The 18581-nt window shown below is 37.3% G+C and overlaps 1 protein-coding gene across 1 annotated transcript in view; it reads right to left on the bottom strand.

Moving 5' to 3' along the window:
* Positions 1–619: 619 nt before the first annotated feature.
* The window catches only part of CALB1 (calbindin 1), a 60435-nt gene continuing 42473 nt past the window's right edge, over positions 620–18581 (bottom strand). The window contains exons 7-11 of the mRNA XM_063451267.1: positions 16551–16606; positions 10987–11026; positions 10847–10900; positions 4535–4606; positions 620–4154 (exon numbers count right to left, since the gene is read on the bottom strand). Of these exons, the coding sequence (XP_063307337.1) occupies positions 4041–4154; positions 4535–4606; positions 10847–10900; positions 10987–11026; positions 16551–16606 (336 nt within the window). The 3' untranslated portion in view covers positions 620–4040. The remainder of the gene's footprint in view (positions 4155–4534; positions 4607–10846; positions 10901–10986; positions 11027–16550; positions 16607–18581) is intronic.

Below are 18581 nucleotides of genomic sequence, written 5' to 3'. Positions count from 1 at the left end.
GCGAAAATGCATGTTGGCACCTCCAAATTGTCTTACACCCCCCTTGTGTCTATTATTCAACCCTTGCCTCTATGTGCCCTGATATGCCTCCTACCCAGTCTTGAGTGCCTTTTCCCCTTTGGGTCTCTTACCCATCTCTTACGTCTTATTCCCCCTGGCTTCTACATGCAAAACCTGTGTTATAGACCCACCTTGTGTCTCATATGTCCTCTTGCATATTTTACGCCCCTCTTGCATCTTTTATCCCCTATCTCTTATGCCCCCATTGGGTCTCTTAATCAACATTTGTCTCTGATCCCCATGTGTCTCTTATCCCCCTCTTGTGTCTCCTGTCGCTCCTCTTGTGTAACCTATATTGATTTTGTTTCTTTTACCCCTGTTCTTGTGTCTCTTACGAATTCCCCCATGTTTCAAACCCCTTACTGTGTCTTCTATCTTCTCATTGTGGCTCTTGTAGAAAAAAAACCTGGCATATAGTATATATTCTTGGCACTTTGAAATGCCATTTGAGCATTTTTACAGTACACTGGGTAGGTTCAACTATGCATACTTCTTTTCCTTATAAATACCACAATACCCACAGCAGTATTAAAAAAAGAAACACAGAGTACAAATCGAATATTTTGTGCGTTGTCTTTAATTTGAGAATACAGAGAACATGGTGTAAAAACATCAGTTCACTAGAATAATCATCACAATCTGCAAATCAGTGCAAATTATCTAGAAAATGGATTGATGCCGGTCATTCTGCACATTGTTTGCATGAGATGTTTATACAGTATCTTGAATAGGATAGTTTATATGTTTTAGAGTGCAGCAGTAAGTCAGTCTGACATTCCATTGGCACATACATGTGTTTGCCTTAGTCCTTTCAGTACCAGAGCTGTGCCGTTTAAATTGCACAATAACGAGCCTAGCGCACTTCTGGGCCTGAAAGGATTCACGTTGAAACACTAGGTATAGAAATCAAGCATCTCACAAATCTATACTTACTGCACTGTGTGCTGTTCTCTATAGAATAATAATGGAAACATTATATATTCCTGCGTAACATGCATAAATAGTGATTGTTTCCAACAGCCAAATGAAAAACCGATAGAAGTCTTATAGATACAACATCGAGATTTTATTCACTAAATTGCAAATCATGGTGAATTCAGAAATGATTTATATAATTAAGACCAAAATAGCTGAATTAGAGAAAATAATTCAGTTTAACGATGTGAAAATTTTATCCATCTCGGCTATTTTAGTCTAAATTTTGACATTCAGTCCTTCAAGTCACTAGAATTTGCAGTTTGATGACCTCAGAGTGTTTTAATATCCCCATTGTTAATAGTATGAAATATTGTGTTTCTGATTTGCATTTGTATTATAAATAGATAGTAAGTGGAGTTGATTTTAATTAATTATTCTACACACATATTTTCCTGCTTAATCTGTGAGTTTGACATTTAAAGTACAGTGGAGGTAACTCGCTTTATGGTAATTATAGACTGGAATTGCCATCGTAGTTGCAAAATAAGGGAAAAAATATCCAGGTCGGGAAACGAAATCTGTGCTGGTGGGTTTGGGAGTTTTTCAACTTGACCATTTCAGCCTAAATTTTTGAAGGTTGGGGATTACTCACTAGACACTGAACTGTACAGAACTGAAAAATTAATTGCAACATTTTGACAAAAAGTGATGATTTGGAAACAATCTCCCTCTCATCTGAAGTCAGAGCTTTGCTATTTTAGCTGAAATTTAGAAATTTGGTTTTAAATCCTTTATAATTTAGGGATTATTAAATAAACCCATTTGGGTCTCAGCTATCTGTTTAGTGAATAAAGCATCACTGTAATAGAAGGGATAAGTGAAAAGCCATTCGTTGTGGAAATGTTACTACCTATAACTTAGTACAAGAATTATTTATGTGGACCAAGGGCCCTAAATTCTCTTCATCATCATAGTTGAATGAAATATCCTTCTCAGGTAAAAACTGGGCACTTTAATGCATTTGATTGGCATTAATGGTAAAACAAGCTATCTTCGTCATTATCTGTTTTATTCATTGATAAATGTAAAAATTGTTTGTATCCATTCCAGTCAATTCTTTTTTTAATGAAATGCACTTAACAAAAGGCACAGCCTGGCATACAATGTAAATGATGTAAATAAAATATTCCCATGATGCTATATATTGTGGGAAAGGATGCGTGAGTGCACATGTGCATGTCTGGTGCATCTTGGGTAAATAGTGGTGCCTGCACTTGGATGTTCAGTATAGGTATGTATATCTTATACATACACTACATACCCCACACTAATAAATTGTATGGCTTCAGTACACTTTGCTAAGATGAGGGATAGAGAGACTGTCATGGCCACAACCTGACAATTACCAGGTTATAACCAGAACTGGCATTTTATAAAAAAAACCTTGACAGGCACAGATATGGGATATTTACATGCAAACCTTGTAATCTTGTGTATATGATTTTTGTGAGTGTTAGGCAATGGTATTTTTGAAACTTTAATTTCACTTGATTTGTTTCATAAATGTAGTTGCCAGTTCTTTACTTAAGCTTTGACTTTGGGCATTCGGCCTCATGGTCATCACCATAGCCTTTAACCCTTTGGTGTCATCAGCAGTTCAAGCCATTAAACATAAACAAACAACTACAAACAAAATAGATAAATGATACAATTCTATCACACTCATTGAATAACTGGTAATTACATAACACGCATAGTACTTACAAAACAGCCATAATTGAATGTGGTACTTTATTACTACACAGTGAGGTGACAGCTAAAGATTCAGGCTCAGCTGACAAAAATATTCAAGAGAACTTTTCCACAAGTGTTATGAATAAACCTATTATAGTGAATTATTAAAAAAAAATATCACAAGTCGCTCAAAAAAACATGTAAGGGTCCTTGTAGCAAAACACTTCGAATCTCACATTTTCTGCAATACATGATGTGAATTACTTTGGTATAATTGTATTCTAGTATGAGACGATCAGAGTGACTAGTTGAATAATTTCACATAATATTATTCTCGGTTTCTTTAGAAAAACAAAATAAAAACATAAGCTTAGGTGACAACAGACGTTGCAGACATGGACCTTAATTTTATTATTTTTGGATAATCTTTTCAAATTTAATATTTTTGGATAAACTTTTAAAATCATCTAATATTATGAAAAAAATATTTTAAATTGTGTAATGTTTTAATAGTTTTTTTGTTATATTGATAAACCTTTTATACATTATCCATTTTTGATATTTTAATATTTTTAAAAAAAATATTTAGAAAATGTGCCATGTGTCCAGAAAGCTTGATTGGACAAAAGTAATCAGAACTGGTGACTTCAATGAAATAGGATCGGCTGCTTCTGGGGGACTGTCCTGGGCGCAGGAATCAAGGTAAGGGTTTTTACTCATTTGAATGAATTATAAAAAAAGTGGAGGGGACCAGTAATCGAAACATAAAAGAAAAAAAATCTAATTAAAATATTTTTTTGTGTGTGTTTTTAGACTGTTTCTTATGGAATAACCCTGAAAGTCTACCAGCTTTCACACCTTGGCACCTTCCAACTGTTTTGGAAAAACAACTACCATCACCTTAAGCCAATCAAAAGCTGGCTTTCAGTAATAGGAGTTGAAGCTGATCAAAAGGCCAGCCTTTGTTTGAACTCACTTTGCTGGCATACCTCCTATCCGATATTCTAGTAGCGTGCCCAGCATTGTAGCTGCCTTTTTGATAGTGCAGAGAACCCTATATTGTGTTTTCCTTATAATGTCATCTTGAAAACGTACATTCCAGATCTAAGTGTAGACACTCTTTTTTTTTTATCACCTTGCTTATAGTTACAAAAACTGTACATTACAAACAGTATAGAAACAAACAGAAAAAAATTGCAGCACATTCTGGCTAATTATCTATATGCAGTTAGATTTACAGATAAAAAAAGAACTAAGATAGAGCTTTAAATCCTCATAGTGCACACTAGATACAGTAGATCACCATACGTAGGAAGAATTCGGTGTTGCTAGTTTTCATCTGCGCAGAGCACTAACGCCAGTTCTGTTCTGTAGAGTTTTCCTCCGTCAGATAAAGCCATGATACTTGTCTTGTATGTCGAAAGGCAGTTGATGTCTAGCTCCTATTTAAAGAACAGATAATTCTTTGTAATCCAGTTTACTTAACCAGATGATCAACCCAATTTACACACAAATCAAGGCGAAATGTTTCCAGTTAGGATGGAAGTCGCCCTTTTGTAATCAGTGCTTTCAAACTGATACATTTTTGCCAAACTCATTTTAAAAGGTTGTTTTTTTCGAGTATTTGAAAAGCATCTCCAAACGTCCGTGACCAATGTATTCACTGAAGGATTTTCATCCGCATTACTGCGGCTAAGGAGATTTAATGTGTTTCAGCAAATTACGGCCAGTTTGCTCTTTATCCGACTTTCTAAATTAGCCAGATTTTTGAAACCTAATTTAAATCCAAATTATCCCTTCCAAAAATAAAGTCAGTGATTACCTTTTTGTTCTTTTCACAAAGATCTTTCAGCAAGGCGTCCAATTCATTTTCATCTATGTAGCCGCTCCTATCCTGTATGGTAATAAATGAAGCACATTCGAGTTATGAAAGACTTGAATTTAAAGTGCTTGATGCATATTCCATCTTTTGGAAGTAAAAAAAAAAAAAAGAAAAAGCCTGAATCTTCTTTAAAAGAATGTTGGATGATATTTTCAATGAATTTATTTTATATGGTATAATGCGGATCTAACCTGCGGAACGTGGTTGACAGATAGAAGGAAAGATTCCAGGCTTACATAGAAAATTGCATATTCATTTTCAGTAATCTAACTTTCTTTTTTATTTTCCAAAGTTGTTTTTTTTTTAATACTTTTTTTTTTGTCAATCAAATTTTATTGAAGCATGAGGTTGTGGTACAGGCGTCAACATTTGTATGTGCATTACAGTAACAAACATAGTAAGTAGTCTTGGTGTTCTGTCATACGTTTCAGAATAAGTGTTACCGTAGATTCCATGTATGATTGCGGTGTTTCGTTTTAAGTTGAGAATAAGGGGACAAGTACACGTATACAATGTTATACATACGGATTGTGTTTGAGAAAAATTGGCTGGTCTTACCCATTGAGCGTTGGATTGGCATCTTTGGGAGTCCAGATGAGTATATACGAAGGTGTTAAGTAGGTGAGTGCAATAATAAGGTGTACTTGTTAGCCAAATAGCGAAGTCGTAACTGCCTCGCTGCCACTGGGTGTTAAGTAATAGAAGAAGTATAATGTAGTGTGTTCCCCCACCATCATCCCTCCCTCTCCCCATGAGATTGTCCCTATTTCGTTGTGTCATGTATTACACCATGCCGTGTAAAAGTGAAACATTTCAACAGGAGTCTGGTGTGGCGTTACTGTGTCATCCCACAACCCGGCCCCAGCGTTGTGTCTACAGTTAACTGAGTAGATAGCGTAATACTTTTATTTTTAAACACCTCTTTAGAAAAAAAAAAAAGGATGATTTTTATGAGTTAAATGTTTTTTTTTTTTTTTTACCATGGTATCATTTGCTTAGAAGTTAAATAGTTAGGGTTTCTCAGCATATAATGAATTGTGATGAAATGAGAAACAAATTTGATGAATGTAGGGTAAATTAGCCAACCCACGAATATAATAATTTTGCAAAACCTCACAGTAAACCAGGACAATCCCAATTTCTCATACAGTTTCCCTTCATTGGTCTTGCAGCAGGAATTCCTTTGGGATTCTGATCACCTCTCCATAACCAAATATGGCATCAATTTAATTTTGTTGGATAAGCTTTCCAAATTAGTTCATATTTTAGATAAATGTTTATCAAAATACATTATACTGCTTTGCCCTTATCTAAAATATCATACTCTGCTCAGGACTAAACATATTAAACTACCACCTCCAGTGGGACCTGAACTACGCCTGGTCAGACACGGCGTCACATTAAGGATCCCAGTGACGCAGCGATCCAGAAATGTGCTCCACTGGTGGATGGAGGATATGACATCATCAAAAGGAGACGGAAATTACATTGTGCCCACAATGAATAGCCAGAAATTGGAAACATTTATGTCTTATTCGTAGAAGGTATAAAAAACTCAATATGGAAGGAATAAGTCCGCACTGTAAAAAGGCTTTTTGGTAGCCGAAACACGTTTGCTGTATACTAATAGACTTGTGTATAGATACTTTCTGCTTGTTATCCTGGGTTACTATTAGGTGGTGAAGGGGATTTTAAATTATATTTTAAACCCATATAACCATTCTTGTTTTTAGTACCAATAGACTATTTTATGTTTGTTTAAGAAATATGTTTTGTGAATCCTCTGAATTCTCCTGTATTTCATCTTTGGTACTGGATCTTGTAGCCAGAATTGGCACCCTTGACCCTATATACAGAGCCTGGCACTGCTCTGAAGCAAATGAGTGATATTACACCCTATCCTTTAACCTTATATATTTAACAGTTCACTCTATGTCAGGGTTCCCCAACCCAGTACTCGTGGACCACCAACAGTCCAGGATTTATGTATGTCCCTGTTTTATTCCAATTGAGATACTGACAAAACCTGAACTGTTGGTGTTCCACGAGGACTGGGTTGGGGAACATTGCTCTATGTGGTATATATATATACACACTGAGAAAATAATGCTATCTGTTGCTATGTTGACTAACTAAAAATGTCAGCAAAATAGTTCTGTCAGTATGGAAACCTGCAGGGCCATTGGGTGAAGCAACTGCTCTTTAATCAAAACTTAAACATTATAAAGAAAATTATAAAACAGTGCGATTTTCACATAAAGTATGCACAACTATGTCACTGAGTTCCTTTCCCCATCAGAGACAAAAGTCACTACTCTGGTGACATCTTAGGAATGCGTAGAAGTAGATCTGGGGCATTTAGAAGAGGGATCAGCCAGGCCCAGAGTCATAAGAAAAGTAGTAGCCTCCGTTGGTGTGTAGCCTTGGAATGTCTTTCCCTCTTTAGTCACCAAGATAGTCCACGGTAAGCAAGGTCAAGCAAAGTCAAGAAAGGTCAGCTTCTAGGAGTTTTTTTTTGTAATGGGATGCATGGATCACTGCCATTGCAAAGTTGATCTGCTAATATCTTGAAAGAAGATAAGTCTATTTGTTTAAAATTCATAAGGCGCTTTGTCCCGCATAATAGACATAAAGAATTGCTTATCCATGTAGTTTGGCATTTCAAGATGACACCTCGAGAGGTATTATTGTGTGCCTGAGGGAATTTAGCTATCCAATAAACTCTATCAAATAGAAATTGCTTAGCCAGCCTGGCAGGGGTTACTGATGCTATCAGTTGTTGCATTAAATGAAGTAACTCTTCAGGGGCAAAAGAGTCCGCAACTCTGCAGATTTTAATATTTTTTCACCTGCCTCTGTATTCTAGGTTGTCAATGCAAAGTGAAAACATGGCAATTGATGATGGCAGCCAACTGAAACGGACGCACGATCAATGAGCTCCTCGCTCACGGCTACTAAAAATACATATTTGGGCTGGAATAACGAGCCACGAATTGAACCCACAGACCCACCAGAGGCATGGGGCGAAAAACAAAGAAGCAAAAGCCAGACAAGCCCAAATCGGGACCCGACATCGGAGATTTATTCCGCCAGGCACAAGGCACACATGGGGCCAAGATGAGCTAAGCCTAGACGAGTGAACCAGCGGAAGGTTCGCCCCGTTAGCACTCCCACCCGCACCCAAAGGGCCACCTAAACCGGTTACCACGGATACGCTGAAAACCATGCAGTGTGAGCTGCATCGGGTGCTCCAAGCTGATGTGGCACAGCTCCGGATGGAAGTGACAAGGCTGGTGGGACGCATCAGAGCCATCGAGGCCTCCTCAGACAGGCAGGCCCAGGTGATGGCAGATCTGCAAAATGAAGTACAAGCGCTCAAGCAGTGTCAAGTGAATACAGACCAACGCTTTGCAGCCCTTGAAGACCATAGACGCCGCAACAACCTCAAGATTCGAGGTGTCCCTGACAACATCCCGACAGAGGAATTCCCACACCTGATAAGGATGCTCACGGGGGCACTACTAAAGCCACAACAGGCGAAGGCCATGAGCTTTGAGGCGATCTTCCGTGTCCCTAAACCGAGGAAGGCTCCAGACACGGCCTCTAGGGACCTAGTGGTGAGGTTCCGATCAGGAATGGACAAAGCGGCCATACTCAAAGCCCTTCATGGGAAGACACCATCCAATTTTGAAAACGCCAACCTGACCTTCTTTGCTGACCTGTCCCTGCAATGGTGCAGGTCCCTACAAGCGTTCACGACACTCTTGAGGCGAAACGAAATAACCTACAGATGGAGCACTCCAATTGCCCTACAGGTCCTGAAAAATGACCTGACCCACACAGTCAGAGACCTGCCAGAAGCTTTGCAGCTGTGCCAACACTTGGCTTACCAGGGAACTCTCTCACGCCTCCAGCACAGACGGGCGCGAACAACATCAAACACAGATGGGACCCATCAAAGACCACGCCGTTCGTGCCTCAGAACAGACAGCTGAACAACCCGCGATAGCTCCATCCTCAACAGAGGCACTCAACACATTCCGCAGTGCCCTACTTCCTCAGGATACGCCACAGCCGCGACCTGCAGCTGAATCTGCTTACCACCAGACTTTTATTTGTTATTTTTTGTTTGCTACCATTGACTTTTCTTTCATACCTCGTTGCCAGACACTACTCTACAATCTAGCGACCCTGCCAAACTTGGGTTCACCCAGGCCCATCACGTGGGACTTCGGACGAGTTAGAGATAAGCAGGCCGCATAGGCCCTGCACCCCTTTACGCCCAACCGCTTATGGACACTCCTTACCGCTGGGACAACTGACCCATCGCCAGCAAATGTAACACTGTCTTTCACACACCCGGATTGAAGCCCAAGGGTCGCAGGACCAGAGCTCACTGCCGCTCTCCATGACAGCACCTAGACCCTCCTGGCAGCAGGACACAAGACTTGTAACCTCTCAACCGACAACCCTGATTACCAAACGAACTGGAGGGAGCTGCACAGTAAACCGGGTTCACATTGACTCACGGTAACCTCTACGCTGGCCCTTACATGCCCAACCGCCTACGGCAGTCAGTACACTACATCCTGAGACTTCCTGCCCACCATGCAGGCCCACCCACGAGGATCCCTGATGTGGATCACAGTTTCTAACAATTTATAATTGTTTTATAGATATATAATTGTTAATCTTCGTGTTGATACTTAAATAGCTGGCATGCCACGGAAAGAGGTCAACCCTGACAACACAACATGACATACGAGCCTAGACAGAATCCCATACCTGGCCCATAGCCATAACGGACCTCTCCCCCCCCCACTCGCCCCAATTCCCGAGCCCACTCTAGCAGCACTAGACGACCGACACGAGTTCACATACACAACTTCTAACTGAAGACCGCACCATAAGCCAAGATAGGATGTTATTGCTTGACAATCAGAGATAACTCCCTGTCATAGCCAAATAAGACAGATTGCACTGCCCAATGCTACCCCACTGGCAGCACTATCCTGGAATGTTACGCTCAGACAAAACACCCAAGCCCAGGGAGGGCTTATTCACTATAGCTCGAACTATGACCCATCCGTGTTTATTACACTACACAATTCACTCATTAACTTGCATTTAGTATATTGCATGACCCTACCGAATGCAACCAGCAAACCAGTAATCGTGCAAAATATACAAAAAATGTTCCTACCACTGTTATTATATATTTTAAAATTGTCTCTATCATTACCTTGAATGTAAGCATTGTATTGCGAATCCTTTGTCACAAGCTGTTGGGGCATGACAAATTGCGTGTATTTTTTCTGCACTACCAAAATAAAGAATTTTAAAAAAAAATGGCTTGAGTAGGCCTGTATTTGATGAACCGTTTCCTCCAATACAGCTAGTTCCTGTCTAAGGTCGGGAACATCTTCTTCTGTAGATTTTATTCAGGTTGTCACAGTTTGAACCTCTGCCTTCACAACAGCCAACCCGGCTGCAAATAGCTTCTACATGTCTGCAAATAGTTGTTTAATATCCTGCTTAATAGCTGTGGTGTGGCCATTGTGTTCCATTATTGCTTCGACCTCTATGACCGATGTATTAAAGGTCGGCCTTTATCCACCGTATCTTCATCCGGTGGTGAACTACAGGCCTCAGGATCTACTGAGCTTGTAGCCTTGTGATACAGAGTACAATGGAGCTTCTGACCAATGTCAAAGTCTTCTTAGTGGAGGTCTGTGGAGGTTTCTGGGATCTTCTACCAAGCTCTTGGTGGAGTGGGCAGGTAAGTAGTTACTCCAACCTGTGTAGATTTGAGGAGATTCGGCCGGTCCTCTAAAGCCACCAGCGTGCTGGGCCTTGGGAGTCTGGTGCCGGATGTAGAGAAAATTAAAGGCTTCTGCTTGTTCCTTGTACTATCCCGAGTGGAACCCAACAATGTCTCAGGTAGATGAGGTAACTAGTCAATGTAATCATTCAGATTGGGGTTGAAAGGTCTGTAGCTAGGAGAAATGGCGCCAATACTTGTGTGCTGCCGTGCTCCACACCCCTTATAGAACTCTATTTTGTTGTTGAAAAACATATACTGATTGGCTAGCAGGCATTGCAGAGAATATAATATAAGCAAAATATTGAAAATACAAAACACTAATTTCTATTTGGCTTACATACAACCACTATATCATTCCCTGTTATATATCCCACATTTTCTAATCATATAGCTTTAACAGTTAGTAGTGTTAGTAGTCACGATCTTACCTGATCATATAACTCAAATGCCTTATTGAATTCCTTTCCACACATTTTGACACCCTGAAAAGAGAACATTTTAAATTTTGTAAAACTTACAGGATTTGTTTTTACAAAAGCTTTTCACTTAAAGTAAATCCTTCTCATACCTGGAATTTTAGGAGGAAATTCTCTTGCACAGGAAGTAACCTATGGGGAAACATAGAATACTAATTAGTAAATCTAATAGAAGAAGAAAATGAAGCCAAATTTAACATCACCTAAAGCACGCATGCTGATAAAGTAATTAGCATGGAAAATTAAAGCAACCGTTGTTGAGGTGTGGGCAGCCACCAGGCACTCACCATGGTGATTATATTCAATTATCAATTGGAAAGGGGTTAGCTATTTTTTCCCCAAAGATAGCAGCAACGTGTGTTTACGGAGTGTACAAGGATATAGAGGACACTTGAGTGTTTTAATGTTTTTTGCGGCAACATGACTTTACAAGAAAGTAATACGTTTATTCATAATGAAATTACAAATCCAATGTATTAATATTAAAGGATTAATCAACCCAATAGAGGTCATGTATAGAAAATAAGGTCAAGCAAAGTACTAAAAGTTCTGACAGGGGAGCAATCAACAGTAACATTCAATATTTAGAACTTGGCTCCGTAACTTTTCATACATAACCTGGGGGTACAAGATTTACATATTTTCTTTATGATGCACCAAATCCATACTTACATAGTTTATAATAAGCTAATCTCCATGCAGTTTTGGAACTTAGTTGATTGTTACAATATTTTATAGAGAAAATTGCTATTTGCACTTCATACTGTGGGGTTTTGCATGAAAAGCACTCACGAGAATATGTAGCATTTATACACATTTTATTTAATCATGAAAGTTTTTACATTCTCATTACAGGAATCTCAAAGCAAATTCCATGATTATTTGTTTTTGATCTTGCGGTATTGACTGATACACACTGCTGAGAGTTCCTTTCATACACAGTCCCACAGCCTGAGGGACCCATAAGTGCAAATAGCTAATTTTTTACTTATTATAGCATCAACAACATTCTAAATCCCTTGTGGGATGTGTTACGTGTGACATCATGCATGTATAATAAAACCCCAATATCCCCCTCTTGAAAAATCAAAACTAAATGTTGGCAATTCTCTTTCTCTTCATCTTTGGCAAAAAAAACAACAAAACATGATTTTGTCAAACTATGACAACATTGGCAAAAATACGAAAGTGTATACAAATACACATCCAAAGAATGGGTAGAAAATAGTATTGTTTTTGGAGGAGTGTTATATTTGTCCAAAAGTAAAGAGAGTGCAAGTGTAGGTGAAGAATTAAAAATCGGAATGATCTGACAGCTCTGCATTTCATTCAGTGGGTGTATGACAATAATTAGTGAATTTGCTTTACGTTCCCTTATATTCAAAGCCTAATTTCTGTCACAACCTGTGTGAGTGTGCTTAATCTCTCCTCATTCTAGATATTGCACTTTCAGTTTGTGATACCAGTTTCTGGTAATGTAGGCTTGTATTTCTAAGACCTAGTGTTTGTACCTAAGTGAGCTTGTGAATCAAAGTCTGTAAATGGCAGCACGGTTATGCAGTCAGGGAAGGTACAGATTAACCTCTAATAGCATAAGCTTATAAAATAAAGAGATTTCGAGGTTGTCAGAACTCACTGCCATTGATTTAGCCCTGGGAGAGCTCCTGTGGCTGCTTAACACCTGCTGTGAGTATATTAGAATTATATACACTGCACAATAATTACAATTACTAATTGATTCTGAATTCATGGCTTTACCATGCTTACTTGACTCCCAGGAAATTATTTTCTCACCATACCTGCTCATATTTATTAAACAGTACTGGCCAACACTCAATAATGCTAACAAACATACGCTTGTTAGCGTTATCTCACAAACATAGTTGTCGAAGAGCCAACATAGTTTTTCTAATGTACGCTAACATTACACAAGGACAAACAAATGGGACGAACAATAACAATATGCAATAAGTGCAATCAATGTTTTATTATAGAAACAAGCATCCTCCAATGCTTAGCAAAAGCAATTCAAATGATCTTCATTTCAGTAATAAAAGTACTAGACTATGGGTGATATGGCTGAGGAGGAAGAAAGCAACGGAAATTAGCATTGCTCACGTGGACACTGAAACTATAAAAAGGCACTTAAAGCTTCGAACAGCATGATTCCTCGAGAGCCATTTAGGTTTTTTTTAATAAAGAGTAATTACTAGCCACAGCATGGAACCGTCTCCTTCTTTAAATGGCCTGTTGGTTTATTGTTAAAATATTCGAAATGCTCCACATATATAACCCGAATTACTTGTGTTTAAAAAGAAGAATTTGAACCGAATTTAAAATGAAAATTTTCTTAGGTGTTTTGTAAATATCTGTTAGCCATTCTCGTTGTTTCCTATATTGCACATTTTATTTTATATGTAAATAGCACATTTACAGAAATTATTGTTTTATGATTTGTAATTCATGACATTCTATGATTTCTTATGATATAAAAAAGATATTTAGATCAGATTTGCTTTAATAAATCAAATATTAATGACCCACAATTGGAAATAAACACATTAGTAATAAAAAAAAGGATTTACAATATCAGGAGCTCTCCCAACTTTTGAGGGCCGCCCAATGGAACTGCAATATGACGTCATTTAATACCAACCAAACAGAAACTATATGGCTTTCAGAGGAGGTTGGAGGTTGACCATGGACCCTCTATTATGGTTGAAACTGGACTCCTCGGGTACTATGGCTAAAAATCCAGATAGTTATAAAGATTTTGGAGTTTCTATATATTGTGGTTGGACTTGTGTTAAATGTATTGAATGTCCAGTTTGCAGGTTCCCTGTCTCCCCCATCCCTGCCTTGTTTTTTTTTTACCAGGAGGGTGTTGTCCCATAGTTACAAAGTAGGGCGTCCAGACCAGTTCAAACGTACTGCCCCGATAATTCCTTAAGTTGCCCTTGGTTTGACATTATTGATATATATAGAAATGGCCATATACCCTACATATTTGTAGCAGTCCTGGTATAATTATTAGCTTCCTGAGATGCCAACAGAAAGTGAAACTAATGTCTGTGTTTGAGCATAATGCTCACATACACTAGGTATGAATATATAATCTGTTTGTAAAATGCAGGTATTTGCAACTTACTAACATACCTACATGAATCCCTGTATTGCTCTGAGTTACATCAGAGACCTCCCCTATAAATTTTGGAATGCAGTGATAATGTTTTGCTCTTTGAATCTTCCTTAACTGGGAGAGTATGGATCCCTTATGGAAATATGTGTTTCTCTACATGGAAAATCATCCAAGTAAGTAGGGATTTATGGGATAAAACTTAAATACATCTTTATACACGAATCTGGTAGAGATGGGGTTCATTTAAAAGAACAGTATGGGCACCAACACTTTGGATGAACAGCAAGATTTTATTTATAACTATGTAGGGGAATGCAATGATTGTAATATTATTGCTAATTTCCACCTAAGAATGTATGGAATCAGAAGTTAAACTTGAAACCAGTTTTCCATTTAAAACTATGTTTGAAAATTGTGTTTATATTTTGCCTTACTAGAACTATTGGGCATTAACCCTGGCAGGTGTGAAATTATACAGCAGCTAATATGTGACAATCACTTGTAACATATCTGGCAAGACAAAGAAAAGTGATATTTTGTTTAATATTGATGTAAAAGCTACAAAGATACCGAATATGACCAGTGATCTCTGGCAGTGGTTCGGTTTTCAAAAGTTTTCTGTGTACAGTGCAATGCGACTTTTATTGCCCCAAGTCTGTACTACACTGATAATGCACTAATTGTCCTCATACAAAACCATTGCTTCACTCTGATTGGCTCAGAAATGGAAACTTGTTGAAATCAACAAACATAAGAAGAAATGAGCAACTAGCAGCTGAGGAGCTGCTAGTTTGCAGAGAAACACATAGACAAAATTAATTTACATTTGAAATTTCACAAAACTATTTATGTAACTGCAATATAGTGATGGAAAAGTAGCAAATACACATAGCTATAAGGGGGTGATATTTAGCACCCGTAGTCCCTTAATTAATGGAGACAGTTCCAGCATAGAATGCAGACATGTAGAATACACATGTAGTTAATATACAGCTAAGCAAGCACAAATTTTCATTAGAATAACACAAAGAGGAACATAAGAAATTTAATGTCTAGGGAAGAAAATATATTTATTTTCATTCTATGCCGTAATAATTTTCCAATAACCGTCAGATAAAAATTCTGCTCTTACAGACTACAACTAAAGGTTTTAAATTCACCACTGAGAAAAATAAGAACAAATAACAGAAATGATGAAATAACAGTAAGATATATATGCTAAAATATCTTATTTATAGTATTTACCATATTCATCATCATTCAAATAATTTTTTATTCAATGCTTTCAATTGGTAAAGTGTTACTTAATTGGGGACATAAATCACCCAGCTAATATATTTAACAGGCAAAAAAGAAGCCCCTGGTAACCTATCAATAATCAGTAATAGAAGTGCTCCCCTCACTGCTCAGAGCCCAAAATAACAATACTTATATATCCTTAGCTCCACGTGTTAGTCTGAATATTAGAAAAGTAGAGGGTCAAATTCTGGTTGCTGCTAATTTACTAATTGAAAAATATTGCTGTCCCAACTAAAAAAGGAATTCATTTTGCAAGTCTCTCTAAATTGCAAATATGCGATGATGGCCTTGGACTAGCACTGGGTGGGGCAGGTGACCTGGGATGTATGTAAGATGTGGGAATAGTTTTTTCCGAAAGGGATAAAGAGAGATGCCAAAGACGAGATCATTGTGTATGTGAGGCAAATTAAATCTCTTATCAAAACCCACTTTTATTTTTAAATGTAATATCTTGCTGCTGTGGTCCAAGGTATATACTAGGTGAGGTAGTTTTGGTCTCCCACCTACAATAGCTTTTGATTTCCACCATGCTGTTGACTTACTGACTCTCCTTCAACGCCATATCCCCTTCCCCTGTCTTCCCCTAGTTTAAGACACCCATTATGGTCTTTTGTGCTTTTCTTATTACACTTTTGTTTTATGTGTGATTTAACAGCATATACAAAGAGAATCTTTTAGAACATTGCTCATCTCAGTTAAGCTGTGAGGTGGAAAGACACATACCTCAATTGGGAGCTTTAAGTATTCACTAAACATGGAATTGTTTGAAATTGACTAAAAAAAATAAAATTTTAGGCTGATAAAGCTGACTTGTAAAACAGCTGAGTTGTAGAATTTCTCAAATTTGCGTTATGAACAAACATTTAAAAGTTCCCTTGTTAACTCATGATAATCCACAGCTCAGTGAAAATCTCTGCTGGTGTTGTTAAATATAGACCTGGCATACGGTAAAGTTCTAAGTGCGTTCAGTGTGAAATATCATAACTGATCGCACTTATCATAAGGTGATTGATAAAACAATTAACAGAGAATTATGTATAATTACTCAATCATGTTAAGGAGGATAGAGGGAAAAATCTAGTTGTAATAAATGTTACAAAATGACTAATTATCACGTCTTTAATAGCAAACTATAACATTACATGAATTAGTGAAAGGTATACATCGGCAGAAGACAAATACAAATATCAATATTAAATATTAAATATTACATCTTACCTTGCCATTTCCGTAAGACCCAGTTTTCCGTCATTATTGGTATCAAACATCCTGAGCTATGAATGATGAGAATAAAATGATAAAAGTATGGATAATTTTAATAAAATATTTGTCAGAATTTTGACATATAACGATGGCCCACACTGACTTGTAAAGATGATAGTTAACTATAAAAACCGTACATATATATCATAAAGTCATGAATATATATTTTTTCTATGCATCATTATGATTCTATGCATATTATCTTGTGACCTATAATCAATATAACTGCGCAACATGATATTTCAGGATCACAGACATTGCAGCTGGTGATTAATTAGAACTCTATTTTACCACCAAGTTCCATATTCCAAGACAGACTTTGTGATATTGGAAAACTTTTAGATATCACCATTCTTTTGGGGCATGTTCTGTTAAGGTCGAAGGGGCTCAAGGGGGTGTTTCAAGGAAGTAAATTTGACAAAAGTATATGATTCATTTTAAATTATTGGAATTGGAGTACTATCGTTTATTTGATGTAATAGATTTTATCTCTGGCACTAAAGTGGGTAGAGAGAACTGAACATAAAGCATATGGGCCTCAAAAGAGAGAGCTGGACCTCATAACAGGGACCTAATGAAAATAAAAAAATCAGGCCCTGAAATTTGGTAAAGGTTTTTCAGTCTCAGGGTAGGTTCTACAGATAGTGATTGATCTGCCCACCACACCAATTACGTAATATAAATAATCCGTTGACGGACTCTGTTTTCTAGTACTCAAAGGTCGGAAGAACTCGTCAGCTCCAGGCTCCATTCACCAAAATAACCCACATGTTATATTTTAAAGAGCATCACAACACATTTTTTTTTTAAAAAAAGGTAATATAGTTTAATTTAAATTGTATATGCAAAATGTGTTATAGTTTTTTTTACGAGAATAACTATTAGACTTTTCTTCCATTTGCAATATAATGAAATTCTCAAACACAATGTATTTGAAGATCCCCTGGGCATAATATTATATAGTACCACGGGCATTGGGGAAAATATAATCTGCACCAAATACTTTCCCAACTATCCCATCAGAAATAGGATATACTCTTATTGTAATGTTAACAGAAGCTTTCAAGGCGAAGATTGCATGGGAGCTCTTGGAACAATATCACCAGGAACAAAAACTAATTTCCAGGAATTATTGGATAAATTAGTTTATTTCTAAATTGTCCATCCTGTTTCTGTAATGCAAAGCAGTTAATGTAGACACTCATGTTCTTATTGCTATATCACTCAGCCTAACACTACAAAATGAGTTATTGCAATGTAGAAAACACAAGGCTCCATCAGGGGTCATCTGTTGTAGCAACCATCATTTATGCTTACTTATCTCTGCTATAAAGATAACCAGGGCAATTCTTGTACGAATTGCAGCCAACTGATGTGAACTAAATGACTTCCATCTTGACACAGAAAAGAAAAAACGAACCCATTCACTACTAAAAACTTATAACCATACCATAAAACCAGCCATTTTCTATGTATATATTTCTGTACAGTAAAGGAGAGGGTAGAGAATACTATAGAATGAGGCCCAGTGATGGCTTGAAGAAAATGGTAGGAGGGATTTTAAAATAGATAAATATACAAAGCAAAATAAATCTTTCCCTTGTATATATGTAGTATGTAGTACAAATACAATGGAATTTAGATTGACAGTAAGAATTCAACAGATTACGGAGATAGGATGCATTATCCTAAACGTATATCAAACAAGTAAAATATAGCATTGCACGTTCTAATAAGGATATATACCTGCTTGATAACCATATTCAATTTTTATAAACATTTTGCACTTCAAAAACGTATATTTTTCTAGTACTTTATTTCCATTTAGCCTTAGTCATTTATCACTTTCATATTATTAAAATTATATAGCCAAATCATCATCTTTATGTTTGATAGTTATGCTACTAAATACCTCTATGATTATGCTATTATCTTCAATTTCTTTCAGAACCTGCTACAACAAAAGGTGTTGATGCCTTTGAAGTG

The sequence above is a fragment of the Pelobates fuscus genome, chromosome 4, assembly GCF_036172605.1.
Source record: "Pelobates fuscus isolate aPelFus1 chromosome 4, aPelFus1.pri, whole genome shotgun sequence".
Taxonomy (NCBI): domain Eukaryota; kingdom Metazoa; phylum Chordata; class Amphibia; order Anura; family Pelobatidae; genus Pelobates; species Pelobates fuscus.
Note: the sequence above shows the minus strand (reverse complement) of the source record. Positions and strands in the feature narration are given on the sequence as shown.